This window comes from Mustelus asterias, chromosome 17 (genome assembly GCF_964213995.1).
Source record: "Mustelus asterias chromosome 17, sMusAst1.hap1.1, whole genome shotgun sequence".
NCBI classification, from domain to species: domain Eukaryota; kingdom Metazoa; phylum Chordata; class Chondrichthyes; order Carcharhiniformes; family Triakidae; genus Mustelus; species Mustelus asterias.
In genome coordinates, this window is record NC_135817.1 from 34,971,734 (window position 1) to 34,996,617 (window position 24,884).

General features: G+C 48.6%; 1 protein-coding gene across 2 annotated transcripts in view; it reads right to left on the minus strand.

Annotated features, from left to right (window-relative positions):
- Window positions 1-24,884, minus strand: part of LOC144506419 (glycerol kinase) — a 102,366-nt gene that overhangs the window by 47,928 nt on the left and 29,554 nt on the right. For both annotated transcript variants that reach the window (XM_078232527.1, XM_078232526.1), the window contains exons 5-10: window positions 23,354-23,433; window positions 22,715-22,852; window positions 19,076-19,185; window positions 14,115-14,181; window positions 4,970-5,005; window positions 1,842-1,909 (exon numbers count right to left, since the gene is read on the minus strand). In XM_078232527.1, the coding sequence (XP_078088653.1) occupies window positions 1,842-1,909; window positions 4,970-5,005; window positions 14,115-14,181; window positions 19,076-19,185; window positions 22,715-22,852; window positions 23,354-23,433 (499 nt within the window). The remainder of the gene's footprint in view (window positions 1-1,841; window positions 1,910-4,969; window positions 5,006-14,114; window positions 14,182-19,075; window positions 19,186-22,714; window positions 22,853-23,353; window positions 23,434-24,884) is intronic.

Here is a 24,884-nt window from a genome sequence, read left to right on the forward strand (position 1 = left end):
TTGATTAGTTGTAAGTATTCGCATTCCAACCATTATTCATGTAAATTGAGTTTGTGTCTTTATATGCTCTGTTTGTGAACAGAATTCCCACTCACCTGAAGGTGCTTGGAGCTCCGAAAGCTTGTGTGGCTTTTGCTACCAAATAAACCTGTTGGACTTTAACCTGGTGTTGTTAAACTTCTTACTGTGTTTACCCCAGTCCAACGCCGGCATCTCCACATCATGACTTTTTTCAATATGCCATAGGATCATTTACATCAACTTGAAGCCCCCACTTTAATGTCTCATCCAAAAAGTGGCAACTCTAGCAAGGAGACTTGGTATTTTTTGTGCATGCCGAAAAGTCAAATGATAATCAGCAAGAGAGAAGAGTACAATTTCTGTGCTCATGCTTTCTTAATGAAGGTTCCAGCTAAACATTCACATCAGGCCACATGGGCAATTGTAATAATTGGATGGTATTAGTTTTTTTGATTTGTGTTTTTAAAAATTGCATGTTTGATTTATGAGCAGCAGCATGTTAATTGTTAACGCAATTAAAGTTTTCTTAGGCCGAGAAAGGGAACAATACAAACTCGTCAATATCTTGTATATGGTGAATTGTTGCTCGAGTTTGAAAAAAATCTTACTTTTCTTTTTTGTCTCTTTTTCTCTCAATCCAAATTTTCTTTCCTTTTTCTTTGTCATTCAGTACTTTTATTCATTTGTAGCAAGACTTGGACAACATTCAGGCTTGGGCTGAGAAGTGGCAAATAACATTTATGCCACACAAGTGCCAGGCAATGGCTATCTCCAACAGAAGAGAATCTAGTCATCTCCCCTTAAATGGCATTACTATTGCTGACATCCCCAGAATCAATATTTTGGAGCTTACCACTGGCCAAAAACTGAACTGAACCAGCCGGATATATACTGTGTCCACAAGAGCTGGCCAGAAGCCAGGAATTCTGCAGGGGTAACTCACCTCCTGACTCCACAAAACCTGTCCATGATCTATAATGCCAGGAGTCCGGTGGAATACTTTCCTGGATGAGCACAGCCCTAACAACATGCAAGAAGTTCAACATCATCCAGGACAAAGCCTGCTTGATCCACCAACTTAAATATTGATTTCCTCCACCACCAATGCACAGTAGCAAGCAGTGTGCCCCATATACAAGATGCACTGCAGCAATTCGCCACGTCTCCGTCGACAGCACCTTCCAAATCGGTGACTTCTACCGCCTAGAAGGACAAGGACAGCAAGTGCATGGGAACACAACCATCTACAAGTTGTCCTCTAGGCCATACACTAACCAGACTTAGAACCATATTGCTGTTCCATCACTGTCATTGAATCAAAATCCTGAAACTCTGTCCCGTATAACAACGAGGTCTGCAGTGGTAGCTCACCTCCTTCTGCAATTAGAGATGGACAATAAATGCTGGTCTAGCCAGTGAAACCCACATCCCAATAAAATGAATTGAAAAAAATTCACCCACTTCTCTATCATTCATGTCTTAATCCTAAATTCTCATTGGTTAAGGAGATACATTGATGGAACCACTGTTCACTGAGGCCCGCGATGCCTTTGCCAATATTAGCCTGCAATACCAGCAAGTCACACCATCAAAAAATCTGAGCTGGAGGATGCAGAAAACTTCTAACTAATGGCAATGTGACTCGCCCAACTGTAACAGGTTCTAGTCAAATACAAAGACACCACTCGTGTAATTGTACATATTCTACCATTACTGAACAAAAGACAGCTGGAGCAAAGAATGCATCTTCTATTAAAACCTATTCAAACATCATCCATCACTAACGGACCTGTGTTGAATTGCAAAAGAGTACAACTTACGTATTTTTTGATTGTCCCGGCTTAAAGCACATTTGTCCAACCAAGGCAGCAGACTGGTCACCTAAACACTGATAAAGGTAGCACACAAATGTAATGTTCTCTGAGTAGTATTGCATCGCAAGTAGAAAATATTGTTTCAAGTGGTTAAATCAAATTGAGGGGTAAATTTTGACAGCAGTTCATAGACTTTTCTCAAGTTTGAAATTAAGCTACAACTTGATAGCAGTTCAGCCACCCCTATGTTATTATAATTGGCTTTCTTCTGCAAGTTAGGTTCTCTACATCCATTTGTAAGTTTTGTCATTTGGGCATATACACATAGAGCAGAATTAATAGAACTACATAACAAAGAATGGGGCAACAGTAAGATACAGGAACATGGAAATGGAATAGGTCAATCAGCCATTCAAATCAATACCGCCATTCACCGAAATCATGGCTAATTTGTGACCCAAGTCCATCTACATGCCTTTGCTTCAGATCCCTTAACACTTCTGGTTAAGACATCTATCAGCTTTGAATGTAGAATTAACACTTGACCGCGCATCAAATACAGGTTGTTAGAGTTCCAAGCTTCTGCCTTCCTGAGTGAAAGGTCTGACTCTAATCTTTTAGGCTATGTCCACCAGTCATAAACTTGCCAACCAGCAGAAATAGTTTCCCTCTATCTAACCTATTCTATTCATTAATATCGGCAAAATGTCAAACCAAATCACCACCACTTAACCTTTTAGATGTCAGGGAATATAACAATTTTTTTTTTTAATTGCTCCATGTGATCCAGGCATCATTCTGGGTGAATCTACACTGCACTTCCTCCAAGACCAATATAGATATATATACTCCTTAAGGTGCAGTGCACAGAACTGAACACATTATTCCAGGTGTGGCCTGACCAGGGCTTTGTATAGTTTCTATTATAACACCTGCTGTTGGCAAATTACTTGAGTCTATAATTAAGAATAAAGTGACTGAACACCTTGAAAATTTTCACCTGATCAAAGCAACAACCTGGAGTCCTCTTGGTGATGGACAAACACCAACTTGGAGTTGTAAAGAGTAGATCATGCCTGACAAACCTGAAAGTTTTTTGAAGAGGTGACTGAAATATTAGACAGGGGAATGTCTATGATCTTATTTCTATGGGACTTCTAGATGACATTCAACAAAAACTCTCATAAGAGACAGCTAGCTCAAGTTAAAGCATTTGGAATTGTGAGCAAAGTATTGACCTGAGTAAGAAACTGGCTGAATGGCTGGAGATAGGGAGGAGCGATAACTGGCAGATACTCAAATTGGCAGGATGAGACTAGAGGTGACCTGCATGACTCTGATTGAAGCCCCAACTATTCATGATATTTATTAATGATTTAGATGATGGGATAAGCACCAGAAATGACAACGGCACACCCAGCCCTGTTGACTCGTGTCAAAAATTGGAAGAGCTGTCCCACAGACTAGTCAAGCAACAGTCTGACAAGTCATCCACACCAAATCATACTTTACAGCCAAAGTTTGAGACATGGCCTTCACCACCCCTGGGAATGTCCTGTTACACCGACAGGACAAAGCCACCAGAGGTTCAGGCAGAAGGATATACAGTATAGTAGACAGTATGTTACACGGGAAGTCCTCAAAATTGACTCCAGACCCCGTGAAATATCACGGCATCAGGTCAAACATGGGTGAGAAAATCTCCTGTTGATTTCCACCAACCACCCTTCCTTAGCTGATGACTCAGTATTCCTTAATGTTTAGCATCACTCGGAAGAAGTACTGAGGTTAGCAAAAGCACAGCATGTACTCTGAGTGGGGGACTTCAATTTTATTTTATTCATTTACAAGGTATGGGCGGCGCTAGCTAGGTCAGCATTTATTGTCCAACCCAAATTGCCCTTGAGAAGGTGGTGGTGAGCTGTCTCCTTGAACCACTGCAGTTCCCGTGGTGTAGATACATCTACAGTAGTTAGGGAAGGAATTCCTGGATTTTGAGCCAACAACAGTGGAAGAAACAATGATACATTTCCAAGTCAGGATGGTGAATGACATTCATGTCACATTAAGCGTCAGTACAATGACCATCTCCAATAAAAGAGATTAAAACCACTTTCAGGTGACATTCAATGACATTACCATTGCTGAAACCTCATCACCAACATCGGGAAAGTTCCTAATGAACTGGACCAGCATATAAATACTGTGGCTCCACAAACAGGTCAGAAGCAGGGAATTCTGCAACAAATAACTCACCTCCTGACTTCCCATAGCCTGCGCACCATCTACAAATGTAAGGAGTGTAATGGAAACTCTCCACTTGCCTGGATGAGTGCAGCTCCAACAGTATGCAAGAAGCTCGACAGCATCCAGGATAAAGCAGCCAGCTTGATCAGTACTCCACTCCCTCCAACATCAACATTCAGTTGCAGCAGTGATACCACATTCAAGATGTACCGCAGCAACTCACCAAGCCTCTTTTAACAGCAACTTCCAAACCCATGACCATTGCTATCTTGAAGGGCGTGGTCCGCAGAGGCATGGGAAAATCACCACCTGGAAGCTCTCCGCCAAGCCGCATACCATCCTCACTTGGAACGATATCACCGTTCCTTCACTGTCACTGGATCAAAATCCTGGAACTCTTCTCCTAATTGTCCTCTGGCTGTAGCTGCACCAGATGAAAAAGGCAGCTCACCATTGCCTTTTCAAGGGCAGTTAAGGTTCGGGCAATAAAAGTTGGCCTCGCCAACAATGTCAACATCCCATGAAAAAATTAAAAAAGACACTAAACTGTCGAGATGGAACCATAAAAAGGACAAGAGGATATTAATAGACTAAGTGAACATGTCAAACTGTGGCAAATGGATTTCAGTGTCGACAAGTGTGAGGCCATTCACATTTGACTTAAAACTATTAGAACAGTGTACTTTCACGATGGTTGAAAGTTAGAAGCAGTGGAGAGACTTGGAGGCCTTGGTATGCAGATCATTAAAATATCATCAACAATAAAGAAAATAACCAAAAACTCAAATGAAATGTTAGGCTTCATGCCTAGAGTATTAGAAAACAAAGCTGTAAATTGTGCTGCAGCTATACAGAAGAATATACATTCGTAAACAAAATATACTTACACCAGAAATTGGCACTTTAGCTAGCGTTCCACATTTCTATTAAAAATAGAAAAGAAATATGATGTTAGTGGTAGCTCACATTTTAAATCATTTCTGCATTTAAAAAGAGTCAAAACCAATATTCTTGAACATTTTTCAATACCCTGTATTTTTTTAAATTCATTTGTAGAATGTGACATTGCTGGCTGGGCGAGCATTTACTGTTCATTCCCAATTCTCTTAAGAAGGTGGTGGTGAGCTGCCTTCTTGAACTGCTGCAGTGTAGGTACACCCACAGTGTTGTTCGAGAGGATGTCCCAGGATTTTGACCCAGCAACATTGAAAAAATGGCAATATATGGTGAGTGGCTTGGAGGGGAACTTCCAGGTGGTTGTTTCCCATGTGTCTGCTGTCCTTCTAGGGTGGGTGAAGTCCTGAGTTTGGAATGGTGAGTTCCCACTGTGCATCTTGTAGATGGTATATAGTGCTGTGACTGTGCGCCGGTGGTGGATGGAATTAATGTTTTTGGTGAATGGGGTGCAAATCAAGCGGGCTGCTTTGTCGTGAATGGTATCAAGCTTCTTGAGTGTTTTTGGAGCTGCACTCATGCAGGCAAGGAGAGTAATCAATCACACTCCTAACATGTGCTTTGTATCTGGTGGACAGGCTTTAGGGAATCAGGAAATGAGTCAATTGCTGCAGGTTCTTAATCTCTGACCTGCCCTTGTAACGACAGTATTTATATGGCTGATCCAGTTCAGTTTCTAGTCATGGTAACCCCCAGAATCTTGACTTGATTTGATTTATTATTGTCACATGTATTAACATAGTGAAAAATATTGTTTCTTGCGTGCTATACAGACAAAACATGCCGTTCATTGAGAAGGAAATGAGAGAATACAGAATGTAGTGTTACAGTTATAGCTAGGGTGTAGAGAAAGATCAACTGAATGCAAGGTAAGTCCATTCAAAAGTCTGACAGTAGCAGGGAAGAAGCTGTTCTTGAGTCGGTAGGTACGTGACCGCAGACTTTTGTATCTTTTTCCCGAAGGAAGGTGGTGGAGGAGAGAATATCCAGGGTGCGTGGGGTCCTTAATTATGCTGGCTGCTTTGCCAAGGCAGCGGGAAGTCTAGACAGAGTCAATGGATGGGAGGCTGGTTTGTGTGATGGATTGGGCAACATCCATGACCTTTTGTAGTTCCTTGAGGTTTTGGGCAGAGCAGGAGCCATACCAAGCTGTGAAACAACCTGAAAGAATGCTTTCTATGGTGCATCTGTAAACATTGGTCAGAGTCATAGCTGACATGCCAAATTTCCTTAGTCTTTTGAGAAAGTAGAGGCATTGGTGGGCTTTCTTAACTATAGTGTCAGCATGGGGCGGACCAGGACAGGTTGTTGGTGATCTGGACACCTAAAAACTTGAAGCTCTCGACCCTTTGTACTTCGTCCCCATTGAGGTAGACAGGGGCATGTTCTCCTTTACGCTTCCTGAAGTCGATGACAATCTCCTTTGTTTTGTTGACATTGAGGGAGAGATTATTGTTGCCGCACCAGTTCACCAGATTCTCTATCTCATTCCTGTACTCTGTCTCATCGTTGTTTGAGATCCGATCCACTACGGTGGTGCCATCAGCAAACTTGAAAATTGAATTGGAGGGGAATTTATCCACACAGTCATAGGTGTATAAGGAGTACAGTAGGGGGCTGAGAACACAGCCTTGTGGGGCACCGGTGTTGAGGATGATCGTGGAGGAGGTGTTGTTGCCTATCCTTACTGATTGTGGTCTGTGAGTTAGGAAGTTCAGGATCCAGTCGCAGAGGGAGGTGCTGAGACCCAGGCCACGGAGTTTGGAGATGAGTTTCGTGGGAATAATAGTGCTGAAGGCTGAGCTGTAGTCAATAAATAGGAGTCTGACATAGGTGTCTTTGTTATCTAGGTGTTCCAGGGTTGAGTGCAGGGCCAGGGAAATGGCGTCTGCTGAGGACCCTGTTGCGGCGGTGGGCAAACTGTAGGGGATCCAGGTAGTCCGGGAGGCTGGAATTGATTTGTGCCATGACGAACCTTTCGAAGCACTTCATAATGATGGATGTCAGAGCCACCGGCGATAGTCATTAGGGCACACTGCTTGGTTTTTCTTAGGTACCAGGATGATGTTCATCTTCTTGAAGCAGATAGGGACCTCAGATTGTTGTAAAGAGAGGTTGAAGATGTCTGTGAATACCCCTGCCAGCTGATCCGCGCAGGATCTGAGTGCACGTCCGGGTACTCCATCCGGGCTGTGGGGGATTCAGCAATTGTAATGCTTTTGAATGTCAAGGGATAATGGTTAGATTCTCCCTGTTCGGAGAGGGTCATTGATTGACATTTGTGTGGCGCGAATGTTAATTGTCAACCAGGCCTGGATATTGTCCAGGTCTTGCTACATTTTAATACACGTCATCTCTATGTTATAATTATAAAGTATGAGAGCCCTCTCGTAATTTTCCTTCTGACCCTTTCCTCTATAATTATCCTGAAAAATGTAGTTTCTACTCTCAGACATTTGTGGTTCTATTTGGTGAATTCAGTGTCAAAATACATTACTGATTGTCCTGAGCTATAAGGTTAGGTCGGTTGTGTTTCTAACAAACAATGGCTAAACTATAAAATTTCATGAACTGATGACAATTCTCCCCATAAATTACACACAATTTTTCAACAGACATATTAAACCAAATAAAAAGCCTTGATTTTAATCCCAGCACCTGACAAGAAATTGTGCCAAATCCTGGATTTCCCAATTACCAATTAAATGCATTAAGTCATGTATTTTCACCGTCATGTTGGATCATTAGTGAGCAGACTACAGGGATGCTGAAGCTGAGGTTCAGGTCTCTCCACAGGGCTGGGAGCTCCATTCATACATCCAATCTCTCCTGTATCATCCTGCTGTGATGCATGCCAAATAGCCTCATGGAAATCTCTGAATTTGTCGGAGACCAGCAACCGTAGCAATCCAGATTAGATGAGGAACACCAGGGGAGGGAAGCACGCCACAGGAAATCCACTTCCCAGCCTCAGTACTTCCCAAAGCACTTTACAACCAATTAAGGTACTTTGAAGTGTTATCATGCTTGTAATGTAGAAAATGTCAGCACCTTATTTGTGTACGTCAATATAATAAGATCAGAGTGTCTGTTTTTGAGTTGTTGATGGGAGGACTGGGTAGGACACCAGAATACTACCATGTGATACAAAGTAGATGAATGCTGGAAATCTAATATAAAATCTAACAGTGCAGGAAAAACTCAACAGGTCAGGGAGCAGAAATAAAATTAACATTTCAGGTCGATGGCCTTTCATCTGAACACTACTATGGGAACTTTTACATCCACTTGAGGGGACATACAGAGCCTTAGTTTAACATTTCATGATAGTGATAGTGCAGCAATTCCTCAATACCATCAACTCTGATTTTGTGCCCAAGTATTTGAGGTGGGAATTGAATATACAACATTCTGAGAGACAGAGAGAGAAAGAGACAGAGTGATAAGGAAAAGAGGGAAAAGGAAAAAAAATGAGTTCATGGACTCTCATCATCTACAAGGTACAATTCAGGAGTGTAATAGAATACTCCCCACTTGACTAGATGAGTGTAGCTTCAACAATATCCAGGACAGAGCAGCCCGCCTTATTGATATCCATTCTACAAACACTCAATCCCTCCACCACGGTATGGACATTAGCAACTGTGATCATCATTTACAAGATACACTCCAGGAACTCATCAAGTTTCTAGAGCGCACGTGCACGAGAGAGAGAGAGAGAGAGAGGGCGCACACGAGAGAGAGAGACAGAGAGCGCGTGCACAAGAGAGAGAGACAGAGAGCGCGTGCGCGAGAGAGACAGAGATCGCGTGTGCGAGAGAGAGAAACAGAGAGCGCGTGCGCAAGAGAGACAAAGAGCGCGTGCGCGAGAGAGAGAGACAGAGAGCGCGTGCGCGAGAGAGAGACAGAGAGAGCGTGCGCGAGAGAGAGACAGAGAGCGCGTGTGCGAGAGAGACAAAGAGCGCATGCGCGAGAGAGGGCGCGCGAGAGAGTGTGAGAGGGTGCGCGCGAGAGGACGTGAGAGGGTGTGCGCGTGAGGGCGCAAGAGGGGGCATGCGAGGGGGCGTGGGCAGGCACGTGAAAGTGGGCGCACTGGAGCAGGCGAGTGGGCGGGGGCGTGAGGTAGCGCACGAGGGAGCACGCGGGGGGGCGGGGGAGCGGGCGGGCGAGGGAGCGGGCGGGCGAGGGAGCGGGCGGGTGGGCGAGGGAGCGGGCGGGTGGGCGAGGGAGCGGGCGGGCGGGCGAGGGTTCGGGCGGGCGAGGGAGGGGGCGGGCGGGCGAGGGAGCGGGCGGGCGGGCGAGGGAGCGGGCGGGCGGCGAGGGAGCGGGCGGGCGGGCGAGGGACCGGCGGGCGAGGGAGCGGGCGGGCGAGGGAGGGAGCGGGCGGGCGAGGGAGGGAGCGGGCGGGCGAGGGAGGGAGCGGGCGGGCGAGGGAGGGAGGGAGCGGGCGGGCGAGGGAGGGAGCGGGCGGGCGAGGGAGGGAGGGAGCGGGCGGGCGAGGGAGGGAGCGGGCGGGCGAGGGAGGGAGCGGGCGGGCGACGGAGGGAGCGGGCGGGCGACGGAGGGAGCGGGCGGGCGACGGAGGGAGCGGGCGGGCGACGGAGGGAGCGGGCGGGCGACGGAGGGAGCGGGCGGGCGACGGAGGGAGCGGGCGGGCGACGGAGGGAGCGGGCGGGCGACGGAGGGAGCGGGCGGGCGACGGAGGGAGCGGGCGGGCGACGGAGGGAGCGGGCGGGCGACGGAGGGAGCGGGCGGGCGACGGAGGGAGCGGGCGGGCGACGGAGGGAGCGGGCGGGCGACGGAGGGAGCGGGCGGGCGACGGAGGGAGCGGGCGGGCGACGGAGGGAGCGGGCGGGCGACGGAGGGAGCGGGCGGGCGACGGAGGGAGCGGGCGGGCGACGGAGGGAGCGGGCGGGCGACGGAGGGAGCGGGCGGGCGACGGAGGGAGCGGGCGGGCGACGGAGGGAGCGGGCGGGCGACGGAGGGAGCGGGCGGGCGACGGAGGGAGCGGGCGGGCGACGGAGGGAGCGGGCGGGCGACGGAGGGAGCGGGCGGGCGACGGAGGGAGCGGGCGGGCAACGGAGGGAGCGGGCGGGCAACGGAGGGAGCGGGCGGGCAACGGAGGGAGCGGGCGGGCAACGGAGGGAGCGGGCGGGCAACGGAGGGAGCGGGCGGGCAACGGAGGGAGCGGGCGGGCAACGGAGGGAGCGGGCGGGCAACGGAGGGAGCGGGCGGGCAACGGAGGGAGCGGGCGGGCAACGGAGGGAGCGGGCGGGCAACGGAGGGAGCGGGCGGGCAACGGAGGGAGCGGGCGGGCTACGGAGGGAGCGGGCGGGCAACGGAGGGAGCGGGCGGGCAACGGAGGGAGCGGGCGGGCAACGGAGGGAGCGGGCGGGCAACGGAGGGAGCGGGCGGGCAACGGAGGGAGCGGGCGGGCAACGGAGGGAGCGGGCGGGCAACGGAGGGAGCGGGCGGGCAACGGAGGGAGCGGGCACACGCGCGAGGTAGCGGACGGGCGCGTGAGGGAGCGAGAAGGCACGCGAGAGAGCAAGAAGGCGTGCGAGAGAGCGGGCGCGCAAAGGAGAGGGGGCGCTGGCGTGGGCGTGCGGGAGGGCGTGCGGGCGCACGGGAGGGCCAGTGTGGAGGCGGGAGGGCGAGCGTGGAGGCGGGCGGGCGCGCGAGAGAGCAGACGGGCGAGGGAGCGGACGGGCGGGCGAGGGAGTGGGAGTGGTGGCGGGCGCGCGAGGGATCCACCGGATGCGCGAGGGAGCTGGCAGGCACGCGAAAGTGCGGGCGGGCGCGCGACAGACGAGAAGGCGCGCGAGAGAGCAGGCGTGCAAGGGAGAGGAGGGAGCGGGCATGGGCGTGCGGGAGGGCGCGCGGGTGCACGGGAAGGCCAGCGTGGAGGCGGGAGGGCGAGCGTGGAGGCGGGCGGGCGCGCGAGGGGCGGGAGAGGGAGCGGGCGGGCGGGCGAGGGAGCGGGGGGGGCCGAGTGGGCGGGCGGGCGAGGGAGCGGACGGGCGGGCGAGGGAGCGGTCGCGCGAGGGATCCACCGGATGCGCGAGGGAGCTGGCAGGCACGCGAAGGTGCGGGCGGGCGCGCGAGAGAGCGGGCGTGCAAGGGAGAGGAAGGGAGTGGGCATGGACGTGCGGGTGGGCGTGCGGGTGCACGGGAAGGCCAGCGTAGAGGCGGGAGGGCGAGCGTGGAGGCGGGCAGGCGCACGAGGGAACGGGCGGGCGCGCGAGGTGGGGGGGCGGGGCGGGCACAAGGTCGGGCGGGCGGGCGAGGGGGCGGGCGAGCGGGCGAGCGGGCGGGCGGGGGAGCGGGCGGGCGGGCGAGGGGGCTAGGGCGAGGGGGCGGGCGGGCGAGGGGGCGGGCGAGGTGGCAGGGGGAGGGGGCGGGCGAGGGAGCGGGCGGGCGAGGGAGCGGGCGGGCGAGGGAGCGGGCGGGCGAGGGAGCGGGCGGGCGAGGGAGCGGGCGGGCGAGGGAGCGGGCGGGCGAGGGAGCGGGCGGGCGAGGGAGCGGGCGGGCGAGGGAGCGGGCGGGCGAGCGGGCGGGCGAGGGAGCGGGCGGGCGAGGGAGCGGGCGGGCGAGGGAGCGGGCGGGCGAGGGAGCGGGCGGGCGAGGGAGCGGGCGGGCGAGGGAGCGGGCGGGCGAGGGAGCGGGCGGGCGAGGGAGCGGGCGAGGGAGCGGGCGAGGGAGCGGGCGGGCGAGCGAGGGAGCGGGCAGGCGGGCGAGGGAGCGGGCAGGCGGGCGAGGGAGCGGGCAGGCGGGCGAGCGAGCGGGCAGGCGGGCGAGCGAGCGGGCAGGCGGGCGAGGGAGCGGGCAGGCGGGCGAGGGAGCGGGCAGGCGGGCGAGGGAGCGGGCAGGCGGGCGAGGGAGCGGGCAGGCGGGCGAGGGAGCGGGCAGGCGGGCGAGGGAGCGGGCAGGCGGGCGAGGGAGCGGGCAGGCGGGCGAGGGAGCGGGCAGGCGGGCGAGGGAGCGGGCAGGCGGGCGAGGGAGCGGGCAGGCGGGCGAGGGAGCGGGCAGGCGGGCGAGGGAGCGGGCAGGCGGGCGAGGGAGCGGGCAGGCGGGCGAGGGAGCGGGCAGGCGGGCGAGGGAGCGGGCAGGCGGGCGAGGGAGCGGGCAGGCGGGCGAGGGAGCGGGCAGGCGGGCGAGGGAGCGGGCAGGCGGGCGAGGGAGCGGGCAGGCGGGCGAGGGAGCGGGCAGGCGGGCGAGGGAGCGGGCAGGCGGGCGAGGGAGCGGGCAGGCGGGCGAGGGAGCGGGCAGGCGGGCGAGGGAGCGGGCAGGCGGGCGAGGGAGCGGGCAGGCGGGCGAGGGAGCGGGCAGGCGGGCGAGGGAGCGGGCAGGCGGGCGAGGGAGCGGGCAGGCGGGCGAGGGAGCGGGCAGGCGGGCGAGGGAGCGGGCAGGCGGGCGAGGGAGCGGGCAGGCGGGCGAGGGAGCGGGCAGGCGGGCGAGGGAGCGGGCAGGCGGGCGAGGGAGCGGGCAGGCGGGCGAGGGAGCGGGCAGGCGGGCAAGGGAGCGGGCAGGCGGGCAAGGGAGCGGGCAGGCGGGCAAGGGAGCGGGCAGGCGGGCGAGGGAGCGGGCAGGCTGGCGAGGGAGCAGGCGGGTGCGTGAGGGAGCGAGAAGGCACGCGAGAGATTGAGAAGGCGTGAGAGAGTGCGGGCACGGACGGGAGAGTGGGGTGCGGGCATGGGCGTGCGCACGGGAGGGCCATCGTGGAGGTGGGAGGGCGAGCATGGAGGAGGGCGGGCGCGCCAGGGAGCTGGCGGGCGGGCGAGGGAGCAGTCGGGCGAGGGAGCGGGCGGGCGAGGGAGCAGGCAGGCGGGCGTGGGAGCGGGCGGGCGGGCGCGTGAGGGAGCAGCCAGGTGCGCGTGGGAGCGGGCGGGCGCGCGAGGGAGCGAGAAGGCGCGCGAGAGAGCGGGCGTGCAAGGGAGAGGGGGGAATGGGCATGGGCGTGCGGGAGGGCGCGCGGGCAGGCCAGTGTGGAGGCGGGAGGGCGAGCGTGGAGGCGGGCAGGCGCACGAGGGAACAGGCGGGCGCGCGAGGTGGGGCGGGCGGGGTGCAAGGTCAGGCGGGTGGGCGCGCGAGGGCGCGCGCTCGAGGGAGCAGGGTGGGCCGGGCGCACGAGGGCGCGCGGTGTCGGGTGGGCACGCGAGGTCAGGCGGGCGCGCCAGGGAGCAGGGCGGGCTGGGCGCACGAGGTCAGGCGGGCACGCGAGTGCGGGTGGGGTGGGGCGGGCGCGAGTGGGCGCGCGAGGTCAGGCGGGCGCTCCAGGGAGCGGGGCGGGCCGGGCGCACGAGGGCGCTCGGGATCGGGCGGGCACGCGAGGTCAGGCGGGCGCGCCAGGGAGCGGGGCCGGCTGGGCGCGCCAGTGAGCGGGGCCGGCCGTGCGCGCCAGGGAGCGGGGCCGGCCGGGCGCGCCAGGGAGCGGGGCCGGCCGGGCGCGCTAGGGCACGGGGCCGGCCGGGCGCCAGAGCTGTGTAGGGCGGGCGGGTGAGTGACCTGATGAAGGAACTTGAGACTTCGAAAGCTAGTGCTGCCAAATAAACCTGTTGGACTTTAACCTGGTGTTGTGAGACTTTTTAGTGTGAATGGATACAGCCAGGAATGGGGCAAAAATATTGTTCATCAGTTCCTGTAATTAAATTAGTCAGAACCGGTCTGGTTTCCTCATCTCAAACCAGCACATCCACCCCCACCTCCCCACTTCCTCCCATCTGAATGAAAATCCAGCGCTTCTAAGGATTCAAGTGATTATCCTGTAGTGAGCTGAAACTCACCATCACACTAGCTCAGACTGTTGGCTGTCAGCAAGACTTGGATAAAGTTACTACTAGGTTTTGACCAGAGCCGAGAGCTCAGCATTGTTTTGTATCATCGCCCAGTTACAAATTATAGGAATACATTTATTGATCAGGTTTTCCTAAATCAATTAGGGCAAATGGTACAGCAATGATATAAAAAAATCAAGAATATGAGTAACTTTGCCAAGAGGTCAGATTGTGCACAATGAATCAGGGGTTTATAGTACCATCAATAACACTACTAATGTGCAAATAATTTGGATTGGCTTACCATTAATCCATAAATTTCTGATGAACTTCTCACTTCTGGGAGAATACTCATTGGAATGTCAAAGAATCTAGAATGGCAAACAAAGCAATTACAAACCAGCAAACTCAAAGATCCATTTAATCATCTGATGCTTAGAAGTTTCCAAATGTTAACCTTTAAAGATAATACAAATCCTCTGTGGATATCACTACTCACTCTTTAAAACATGATGTTCAAAAATACACTATTGAAGTAGCAATATCCATAAATCTTTGTGAATTTCAAAACTTACAAAGAATCAATTGAAAAATTGGTCCTATAGAACAATGGTCATTATGCTACAGCATTTTGAGAAGTAGTGAAGGTTTTGAAGGTTTTTTTTGCAGCACAGAAAATTTCAACTGGAACTGTGCAATTAAATCACTTATCAACATGATACCATTCCTTGTTACAGTCAAGTGATTACCAGCGACCAATGAGCAATGTTTGCCAAATAATGACTGAATCACTCACATTCTTCCCGTTGGATCAATTACAAGTACAAAAGTAATATTCAAGAGATGAATTAAACACTTGCAAATAGAACCTCCCGTAGGGATCAGACACAGCAAATTACTTTGAAAGAAAACAAAATAAGTTGGAAATCCAAATAGACGCACACAGAAGAAAGTGAAAAGGATATTTTACATTCTTCAGTGATGCAATGGCTACTGCAAAAATTGAAAGCTCACCAACGCCTCTACTTTCTCAGGAGACTAAGGAAATTTGGCATGTCCACTACAACTTAGAATCATAGAATCCCTATAGTGCAGAAGCAGGCCATTCAGCCCATCGAGTCTGCACCGATCACAATCCCACTCAGGCCCTATCCCCAAAACCCCATGCATTTACCCTAGATAGTCCCTTTCACACTAAGGGGAAATTTAGTAATGACCAACCCACCGAACCCACACATTTTTGGAGTGTGGGTGGAAATCAGACCACCCGGAGGAAACCCACGCAGAAACGGGGAGAATATGCAAACTCCACACGGACAGTGACCCAAGCCAGGAATTGGACCCGGGTGCTGTGAGGCAACAGTGCTAACCACTGTGCCACTTTCATCAACTTATACAGGTGCACCATAGAAACCATTCTTTCTGGTTGTATCACAGCTTGGTATGGCTCCTGCTTTGTTCAAGACTGCAAGAAACTACAAAGGGTCGTGAATGAATCTCGGTCCATCACTCAAACCAGCCTCCCATCCATTCACACTGTCTGCACTTCCTGCTGCCTCGGAAAAGCATCCAGCATAATCAAGGACCCCACGCACCCTGGACCTGCTCTCTTCCACCTTCATCCATCGGGAAAAAGATACAAAAGTCTGAAATCACGTACCAACCGATTCAAAAACAGCTTCTTCCTGCTGCAATCGGACTTTTGAATGGACCTATCTTCGCATTCGGTTGATCTTTCTCTACACCCTAGCTATGATTGTAACACTACATTCTGCACTCTCTCCATTCCTTCCCTATGTATGGCATGCTTTGTCTGTATAGCGCGCAAGAAACAATACTTTTCACTGTTTATTAATACATGTGACAATAATAAATAAATCAAATCAAATAGAAACATTGAAAAATTTGTGAGTTAGGATTTTACAGTCAGAGGAAAGTGACAGCACTCGTCACTGACTTCAAAAAAAGCTGCCCATTAAGATCTAGAAACCTCTGTGCTGTGGATTTCCCCTTTTACAGCAGAAGTTTGAATCTGGTATCAAGTCATGGGGATCTCCAGACATCTAGCAATAGTCATGGGGATCTCCAGACATCTAGCAATAGTAACACCAACAAAAAGGGTAAGCAACCAATTGCATTTAAGTATTATCAGACAGCACTGACAGCAAACCAGCAAATTAAACGCACTGAGCTTCACAGAGTGAAATAAATGTTTGTGAGGTTCCGGTTGGTTTAAGGTGGAAGCTTAAATATCATAAACAAACTACAGTTGAATATACTATATCCATACATCTGAAAAACGAAACATCCAGAAACCTAACTGTTTTTGAACGGACCCTAACGTGAGCCAACATGAACCTGACCGACCTTTTGTGCGGGAAGTCAGTGACCTGAACCAATACAACTATCACCCACTGGACTCTACCTTTAGCAGAAGTCTAGATGTTTGTATGCACTATTTACAGTCACTCACTGTCACCTTGCCTTGTGATTTTTGTGGTGGTTTAGTGCTTTTGTGCCATGTTCATCAGTCCAGCCAAGAAATGTTTGATTACATCAGCTGCTGTAAATGGCACGTGGAGTGAATTTCCTCCGAACAATTTTGCAGTTAATTTGTATGTTAATAAAGCAACTAATATATTACAAGTGTAATAAGTGATAACAGGTAAGAAGGTGAGAGAGAGTTGGCAAATGGAGAAACAACCTGACATTTATAGACTATAGCTAGCGCAGGATTAGAATTTCAAGTAGGCCTAGGCCTACCGTACATATGGTAGATCCAAAAGCTCAAAACATCTGAATACCGAAATGTATTTGGCACCAAGGGTTTCAGATAAAGGATACTTGACCTATATTTAAAAATGATGAGAATTTAAAAAATAATAATTATGGAGAAATTTGACAATCCACAAATAGAAAATGAGTTTTTAAGGTCAGTGAGTCTGTTTTGCAATAATTCTGAAGTTGGTAGATTGTTAAGAATTTATTTACATTTCATTCAACAATTTGGTGCAGCCTACCATCTCATAAGGCAACAGTTTGCACCATAGTGAATCAATTTAGTTTTAAGCATCTCCTGCTGTGGCTCAGAATCCCAACTCTAGCATGGCTTTATTTTCTGCAGAGGAAGAGAGTGGGCTGGGAAACTGCAAAATCCACTGGCCTCTTTTTGGGCTCATACCTCAGCCATTTAGCTTTTTGTTTCTGCTCATTTCCGAACAGTTAGCCTCCAGAGATTATGACAGTTTGTGACTGTCTCCTAGTTGTGTCAATGTCTTACTATCTTCATATCTTGCTTACAGATGTCCTTGTAGTGGAGGTATGGACACCCAGTAGAATGTGACCCAGTGGCCATTTGACCATACAGAAGATCTTTGGGTGTATGGTCATCATTCATCCGATGAATGTGGCTAAATCAGTGCAGACATCATTGGATTAGCAATGAGTGTACGTTGGAATTTACGGGGCTCCAGAACCCGAGTTGGTGATCTTGATCTGCCAAGAGATGCTGAAGATATGTCTGAGGCAGCAGAGGTGAAAACTTCAGCCTTTTCTCCTGTCTAGCAAATGTTGTGCAGATCTCACCATGATAGATTGTGCTGAGGACGCAGGCTTCATAAGCTTGCAGTTGGTGTTCTCAGTCAGATTGCTGTATTTTTACACTTTCTTACACAGCTTGGACACAAGAGTTGCAGCTTTTGTGATGCCTGTGTTGATTTAAGCATAAAGTAACAGTTTGCTGATGATAGTGGTGCTTATACAGGTGATGCTATCAGCAAACTCCAGCATCACATTGTCAATGCTGATAGATGGCGGTATGGCAACATCCTGAACCATTACATTTGTCTCCTGATACTGACGGTCAAACCAAACTCTTTGCAGGTGTGAGGTAGTCTGTCCATTTGCTGCTGAAGCTGTTCCTCAGTATGGAATGCTAGTGCAGCATTGTCAGTGTGGAGCAACTCTCTGAAGAAGACTTGGTGCAGTGTTGTTTTAGATCTCAGGTGAGCAAGACTGAACAGCTTTCGATCTGATCTAGTATGTAATAGATACCCTCTGTAGGTGATCTGAAGGCATGACAGGCAGCAGCAGAGAGAACAATCTTGTTTGACTCCACTGCAGATTTGAAAGGGCTCTGATGTTGCCTGTCATAGATCACCATGTACATTATTATGTCATGGAAAGAGATCACATTGAGCAGCTAAGTGGGCAGGCAATTCTTTCCAGCAGCTTCAATGGATCGCTTCTGCTTATATGGTCAAAAGCCTTGTTGAGACCGATGAAGGCAATACGTAGTGTCTCCTTTGTTCACGGCATTTCTCTTGATGTTGAATGGAGAAGATCATGTCAATTGTAGATCTTCCAGTTCTGAAACTGCACTGGGATTCGGGATAAACGGGTTCAGCCAGGATCTGAAGTCTGACAAAAACAATATGGGCAAATAGTTTCTCCACAATGCACATCAGGGAGATGTCTTGACAGTTATTATAATGACTGTAGTCACCCTTGCTCTTGTACAGAAGGACAATATTTGCATCACACATATCCTTGGGCACTGCTCCCTCCCTTCAGCAGAGGCAGAGAGGTTCGTGCAGCTGCTGCAGGAGTGATGGTTTTCTGTATTTGATGAGTTCAGGCAGCATAATATGAGCACCCTGAAACTTTTCCCATGGCAAGCAAATCAATAGATTTGATAATCTCTTCCATCTCCAGCCATGACAGGCAGGCTGTCTGTGTCTAGAGCTTCCTCAGTGACAGTATTCTCTCGAGAGCACAACTCAAGATCATTCCACCCATCTATTGCAGTCAATGATGATCTCCTCTATCTTTGTTTTCAATGGTGCAGTTATCATTGCTGGTGGACCTGTTGCCTTTTTGCTCTCTTTATACATGCCTCTAGCATTCCCTATGTCAAAGGACATGTGGATATTCTGACTAAGTTGTAACCCATATCCATTGGCACACTGCCTAGCACTTTTGGCCTTCACTTCAAGTGGTTCTTAGTGCATTTCAAGGAGCTCTTAGCGCATTCAGAGTCTTCAGTAGCGCAGCTCGCTACTGCAATCAGCAAGAACTGAGAATCTGGCGCTCAGCCAAAACCCTATTCACTGCAGCAGGACCAGAGAATCCCAGCTGTGGACGAGGTCAGAGAATTCTATACACAGTATATACAGAACCAAAATGCCTGGTTAGTTTCTCTGTACTCTAATCATGATTGTGATAACTCCTTGAAATAATGGTAATGTTTCATGAGATGTGACTTACTGACAGAGATCAGGATCCCACTTCAATGTGTGAATGTTGAACAGCATAGTTCTGCTAGCATTCGTCACATCTGTACAGTGAACACCATTCTCCTGTGCACCTGTTAAACACTAAAGCCACAGAGAGCACCTTTCATTATCAAAACAGGTGAAAGAACAAATATTTACACTTTATTGAAAGCCAAATGATAGTCATCAGAATGAACAGTCCAACATTTTGTAACAGAAAATTTCACAACAGGTACTTTGGTAGAACTATTTGCCTATGTCTTCTTTCTAAAAACAAAGTTCCAATAGGGAGACATTTGTCTGGTGGTTTTTGTACTGTTACAGGCTTCAAGATTAAAAATTTGAGTAATTGGAGCAGGGATTTATTTGGAGCATTTATTACTCAATTTATAGTAAGAAGTCTCACAACACCAGGTTAAAGTCTAACAGGTGTCTTTGGCAGCACGAACTTACAGAGCGCTGCCCCTTCATCAAGTGAGTGGAGAGTTCGGTTCACAAATAGGCATATATAGACACAGACTCAATTACAACATAATGGTTGGAATGCAAGTCTTAACAGATGCAGATGTGTGGGGATGGTCTTGGTGAGATGTTAGTCTTCATGTCATCAAGGTCATCACACCCTCACTACTTGCCTTCAAACAACCGCGCAACTTCAAACAGACCATTGTTCGCAGCAAACTACCCAGCCTTCAGGAGAACAGTGACCATGACACCACACAACCATGCCACAGCAACCTCTGCAAGATGTGCCAGATCATCAACAAGGATGCCATCATCTCACATGAGAACACCATCCACCAGGTACACGGTACGTACTCTTGCGACTCGGCCAACGTTGTCTATCTGATACGCTGCAGGAAATGATGTCCTGAGGCATGGTACATTGGGGAGACCATGCAGACGCTACGACAATGGATGAATGGACACCACTCGATAATCCTGTCGGGGAACACTTCAGCAGTCAAGGGCATTCAGCCTCTGATCTTCTGGTAAGCGTTCTCCAAGACGGCCTTCCAATCACACGACAACACAGAATCACCAAGCAGAACTGATAGTCAAATTCCGCATACACGAGGCCGGCCTCAACCGGGATCTTGGGTTCATGTCACACTACCTGTAACCCCCACGACTTGCCTGGGCTTGCAAAATCTCACTCACTGTCCTGGCTTGAGATAATTCACACCTCTTTAACCTGTGCTTAACCCTCTCTCCACTTGCATTGTCTGCACTTGTAAAGATTTGATTACCTGTTAAGACTCGCATTCCAACCATTATCTTGTAATCGAGTCTGTGTCTATATATGCCCTGTTTGTGAACCGAACTCTCCACTCACCTGAAGGAGCAGCGCTCCGAAAGTTCTTGCTACCAAATAAACCTGTTGAACTTTAACCTGGTGTTGTGAGACTTCTTATTGTGCCTACCCCAGTCCAATGCCGGCATCTCCACATCAATTTATAATAGCAGAGGGCAGAAATATTGGTGGAATCAGCCAACATTTCCATAGTTTAGTAATAAACTGCATTACAAATGTCAAAATAAACATTTTGACCAAGATGGTGTTGCACTATATAGGAGAGGCAGTGGCACAATGCTATTCTCACTGGACTAGTAATTCAGAGATCCAGGGTAATACTCTGGGGACCCAGGTTTGAATCCCACTATGGCAGATAGTGAAATTTAAATTCAATAAAAAAATCTGGAATTAAAAGTCTAATGATGACCATGAAACCATTGTATATTGTCGTAAAAACCCATCTGGTTCACTAATGCTCTTTGGGGAAGGAAATCTACCGTCCTTACCTGGTTTGGGCTACATGTGACTCCAGATCCACAGCAATGTAATGAAGTGGCCTACCAGACAACTCAGTACAAGGGCAATTAGGGATGGGCAATAAATGCTGGCCCAGCGACACCCAAATCCCATGAACGAATATGAAAAAAACTGGGGAAGTTCTCATAGCAGTTTAGAGCAGCATGACGAGACAGAGTAAGAACTTGACATAACAAATAGAAGGAGTAGGCCTGATGCCCCAATGAACCTATTCCAACATTCAACAGATCTTGGCTGAATTTCTACATCAACTCCACTTTCCTGCTCTGAATTCTCTTAGTGCCCAAAGTCTATCAACCTCAGTCTTGAACATATTCATTAACAGAGCATTGTCTTGGGTATAGAATTCCATGATCCACAACATTCTGAGTGAAGAAATTTCTCCTCTTCTCAGTCCTCAATGACTATGACCCTTAGTCCTAGACTCTGCAGCCAAAAGAGAACAGCCTCTCAGAATCTACCCTAAAAGAACTGCATATTTCAGTGAGAACACTTCTCATTCTTCTAAATGCCTGTGCATGTACTCAGATTCTACTCAATCTCTCTCACAGGAATCATCGCAGGAATTAATCTGGTGAATTTACATTGTATCCCCTCTAAGGTAATTACTAGCAGATTCTATCATTTTCCCTACCACTGTCAGACTAACTGGCTGATTGCTTCTCAGGAAAGCTGTGTTAATTTTGTATCTTTCAATCCACAGAGACTTATTCATAATCTCAGGAATTTTGCAAGAAATCAACCAAATACATCTGCAGCCACCTTTTAAAATCCTCAAGTGTAGGTTATCAGGTCCAGGGATTTATCAGCTTTTAAGTACCATTAACTTCTACAGTATTTATCCTTAATGTCTCAGGCCATCTAGAAGGGCAAGAGCAGCATGCACATGGGAGCCCCATAAATTGGACGTTCCCTCCAAGTTACTCACCATCCTGACTTCGAAAGAGATCACCGCTCCTTCACTGTTGCTGGCTCAAAATTCTGGAACGCCCTCCTTAATTATAATGTGGTGTAGTTCACCACCACTTTCTCGAGGGCAATTAGAGATGGGCAATAAATGTGGGCCTAGCCAGCGATGCCCACACCCCATAAATGAATTTTTAAAATTGCTTTAAGCTCCCACTCTAAACTATATCCTTGACTCGCCACAATTTCTGTTATGTTCTCAGTGTCTTCTACTGTGAAGTGAGACACAAAATATTTGCTTAATGTCTCTGCCATTTCCTCATTCCACATTATAACTTCTCCCATATTGTTTCCTTTTATTATCCTTTTTTTTACATACTTATAAAAACTGTCCTAGTGCATTTTTATATTTTTTGTTCCTTTAATTGGAAGCTACTGAGTAGATTGGATTAAACGAAAAAGTTGGAAAGAAACATTTTCATAACATTGTGACAGATAAGGTGTAACGGTGTAGAGATTTCCCAAAAATTTTGAAAAAAAGTACCATTTTCTGAAATAAATTAATTTTTATAGCAATTCATATTCATGAACACTGCAGTTAGTTTTAGCGCATCTCCGTGGCATTAACATGTTAGATATTTTAAGCCTTTCAAAACTGGTATTGTAATGCATCAAGAATTAAAATCCAATGCCCATGTATGCCGCATGCAAATCTCAGATAAAGGCCATAATTTAACCGCACTTTGCTCCTTCTCAATTATATTATTCTCTTTTCTAATCTCAATTTATGGTCTATGCACCAAACCAATATACAAGCATTTCTAAAAATGGAGCTAATTGATCAGCATATCTTCCTGAAAGAGGTTGCTTGAAAAACATTGGTAGATTTACCCATATCAACCAAGAATCAACTGTTCCAAACATCGCCCGGCCACTTGCTACAGCTTTCCTAACTTTCTCCACATTATCCAGAAGCCACCGCAGTTTCACAGCACTGAAATAGGTGCTAATTGGAAGGCCAGTTTTGTCCTAAAAGGAAAAAAAAGATGAGAAGCAAGCCAAAAAGTTTAGTTATGTAAAATTATATCGTTTTGAGGCAGGTTTTGTATACCTATTCATTATTAAGTCTGCAAATAAAAACACAGTGCATCATATCTGCAATTGTTTTGTTTGGGGATAAATATGAGAAATATTTTTAATACTATTAATACCATGCTTTGGGACCACTTTTAGTTGGAAAGGTACAAATTGTCACCGAAACAGCAACTTCTGATATTTAGATTTCCCAAGAATCCTTGTATGGTTGTGAAAGTACTTTTGCGTCAATAATCATTACTACTAAAATGTAAAGTTTATTCCCAAGGGCAAACTTTGTGAATAATTGCCTATTCATGCATTAAAAATGTTATCTTCATAAGTAGAACATGTACAAAATTTGCACAACTTAAGAAAGGATATTCTAACTGTGAAAAAAACTTCTTAGGCAAGCTAATACAAAACCGAAATTGGGGTCGCTGAGATATCATTCACCTGAATAACATTTTTGTCTTTGTTTGGTGCATTGCTGATCAGCTTTTCTACAGTTGACTGTGTCCTGAGATCAAGCCACACTGATGAGAAAAAACATACACAAACATGCCATTAAGTAAAGCAGAGGGAAATTAGGCAATTAATGCAATAGTTTAATAGTACTATGATTGGATCTTCGGGAGCAAATTATTTTGGCAAATAAAACTGCAATTCTGCATACAGAACCACTTTAAAGTGAAAGCATATATTTGCTCAATTATTAACAACCCAATGACATCATTGCTTGTTACTTCAAATGAATCATCAAAAAAGGACATGAACTGAAATAAAATACCTAAAACAAATGCCTAACTTCGAAAAAGTAGATTATATAGCACTATCATTTAGTTGCACTTATGCACTTAGGTATTTAAGATGTTTATTGCCGCCACCACCCCTCTGAAGTAGCAAAAATTTCAATTAATCTGACCAAAGAAATTGCAGCTAATTCCAAATTGGTGCAAGATCAAAACATGAATATATATATTTTTCAAGTAACATAGCTATATTGTATCCAAACACTAAAGTTCCATATTTTATAATAACAAAAGTATCAAAAGCTTTTTGTGGACTGTGTAGTGACCATCTTTGTTTTAGTCACATCTGGTCAACTGAATGTCAGAAATGGGGTCAGAGATGTGTGCACATGCCCAATGAGAAATGTGCAGAATGCATGTGTGAGTAATAACTGCTGATAGTAAGTACATAGACCAACAAAGTGTGATGCAAATTCATGTGAACTCTGATTTGATGCCATGCAGCCATTTTCCAACTACAAAGTCCAGGCAACACCTGTCTTTATCTCGCATATCTGAAGATGACGTTAAATGTAATGCAGATCCCCCTAACACCAAGGGATCGCAATAATCCCCCTAACGTCAAGGGATCGCAATGTATTTACAGGTTTGATGTTGGATTATCTCTTCTTGCTGCTGCCTCGACTTTTCAACTGAAAATTCCCTCCCCTAAGCCCCCCTTTCTCTCGCTCTCCTCCTTTCAACTCTCCTTTAAACATACCACTTTGACCAAATTTTTAGTCATCTCATCTAATATCTCCTTATCTGGCTTGGTGTCTAATTGTGTGATAACGCTCCTGTGAAACACCTTGGATGTTGTACCCAGGTTAAAATTGCTTTATAAATGCAAGGTGTTGCTGTTCTTATGTACCAAATTAGAATTCAAAATGCCAATACCAAGCTAAATCTTAGACAGAAATGCTATGTCACCGCACCATCCATAGGCTACTTTGTACTCAGCTCTATAACAGGAAAAAACATCTAAACTGTGATATTTAATTCACTGGGTAAAATAAGAGTAATTAATTATTTTTCCCTTTATACAGTGTTATGGCTCATTACCTTGGAGCATCAATGCATGATATCAGATTGGTGAGGTACGAGTTTCCATATGCCAGTCCCAATATACACAATGAACAGTAACATTTTAAAAAACATGTTTTAAAAAATCACCACCAGCAGAAAAATAAAGGCAA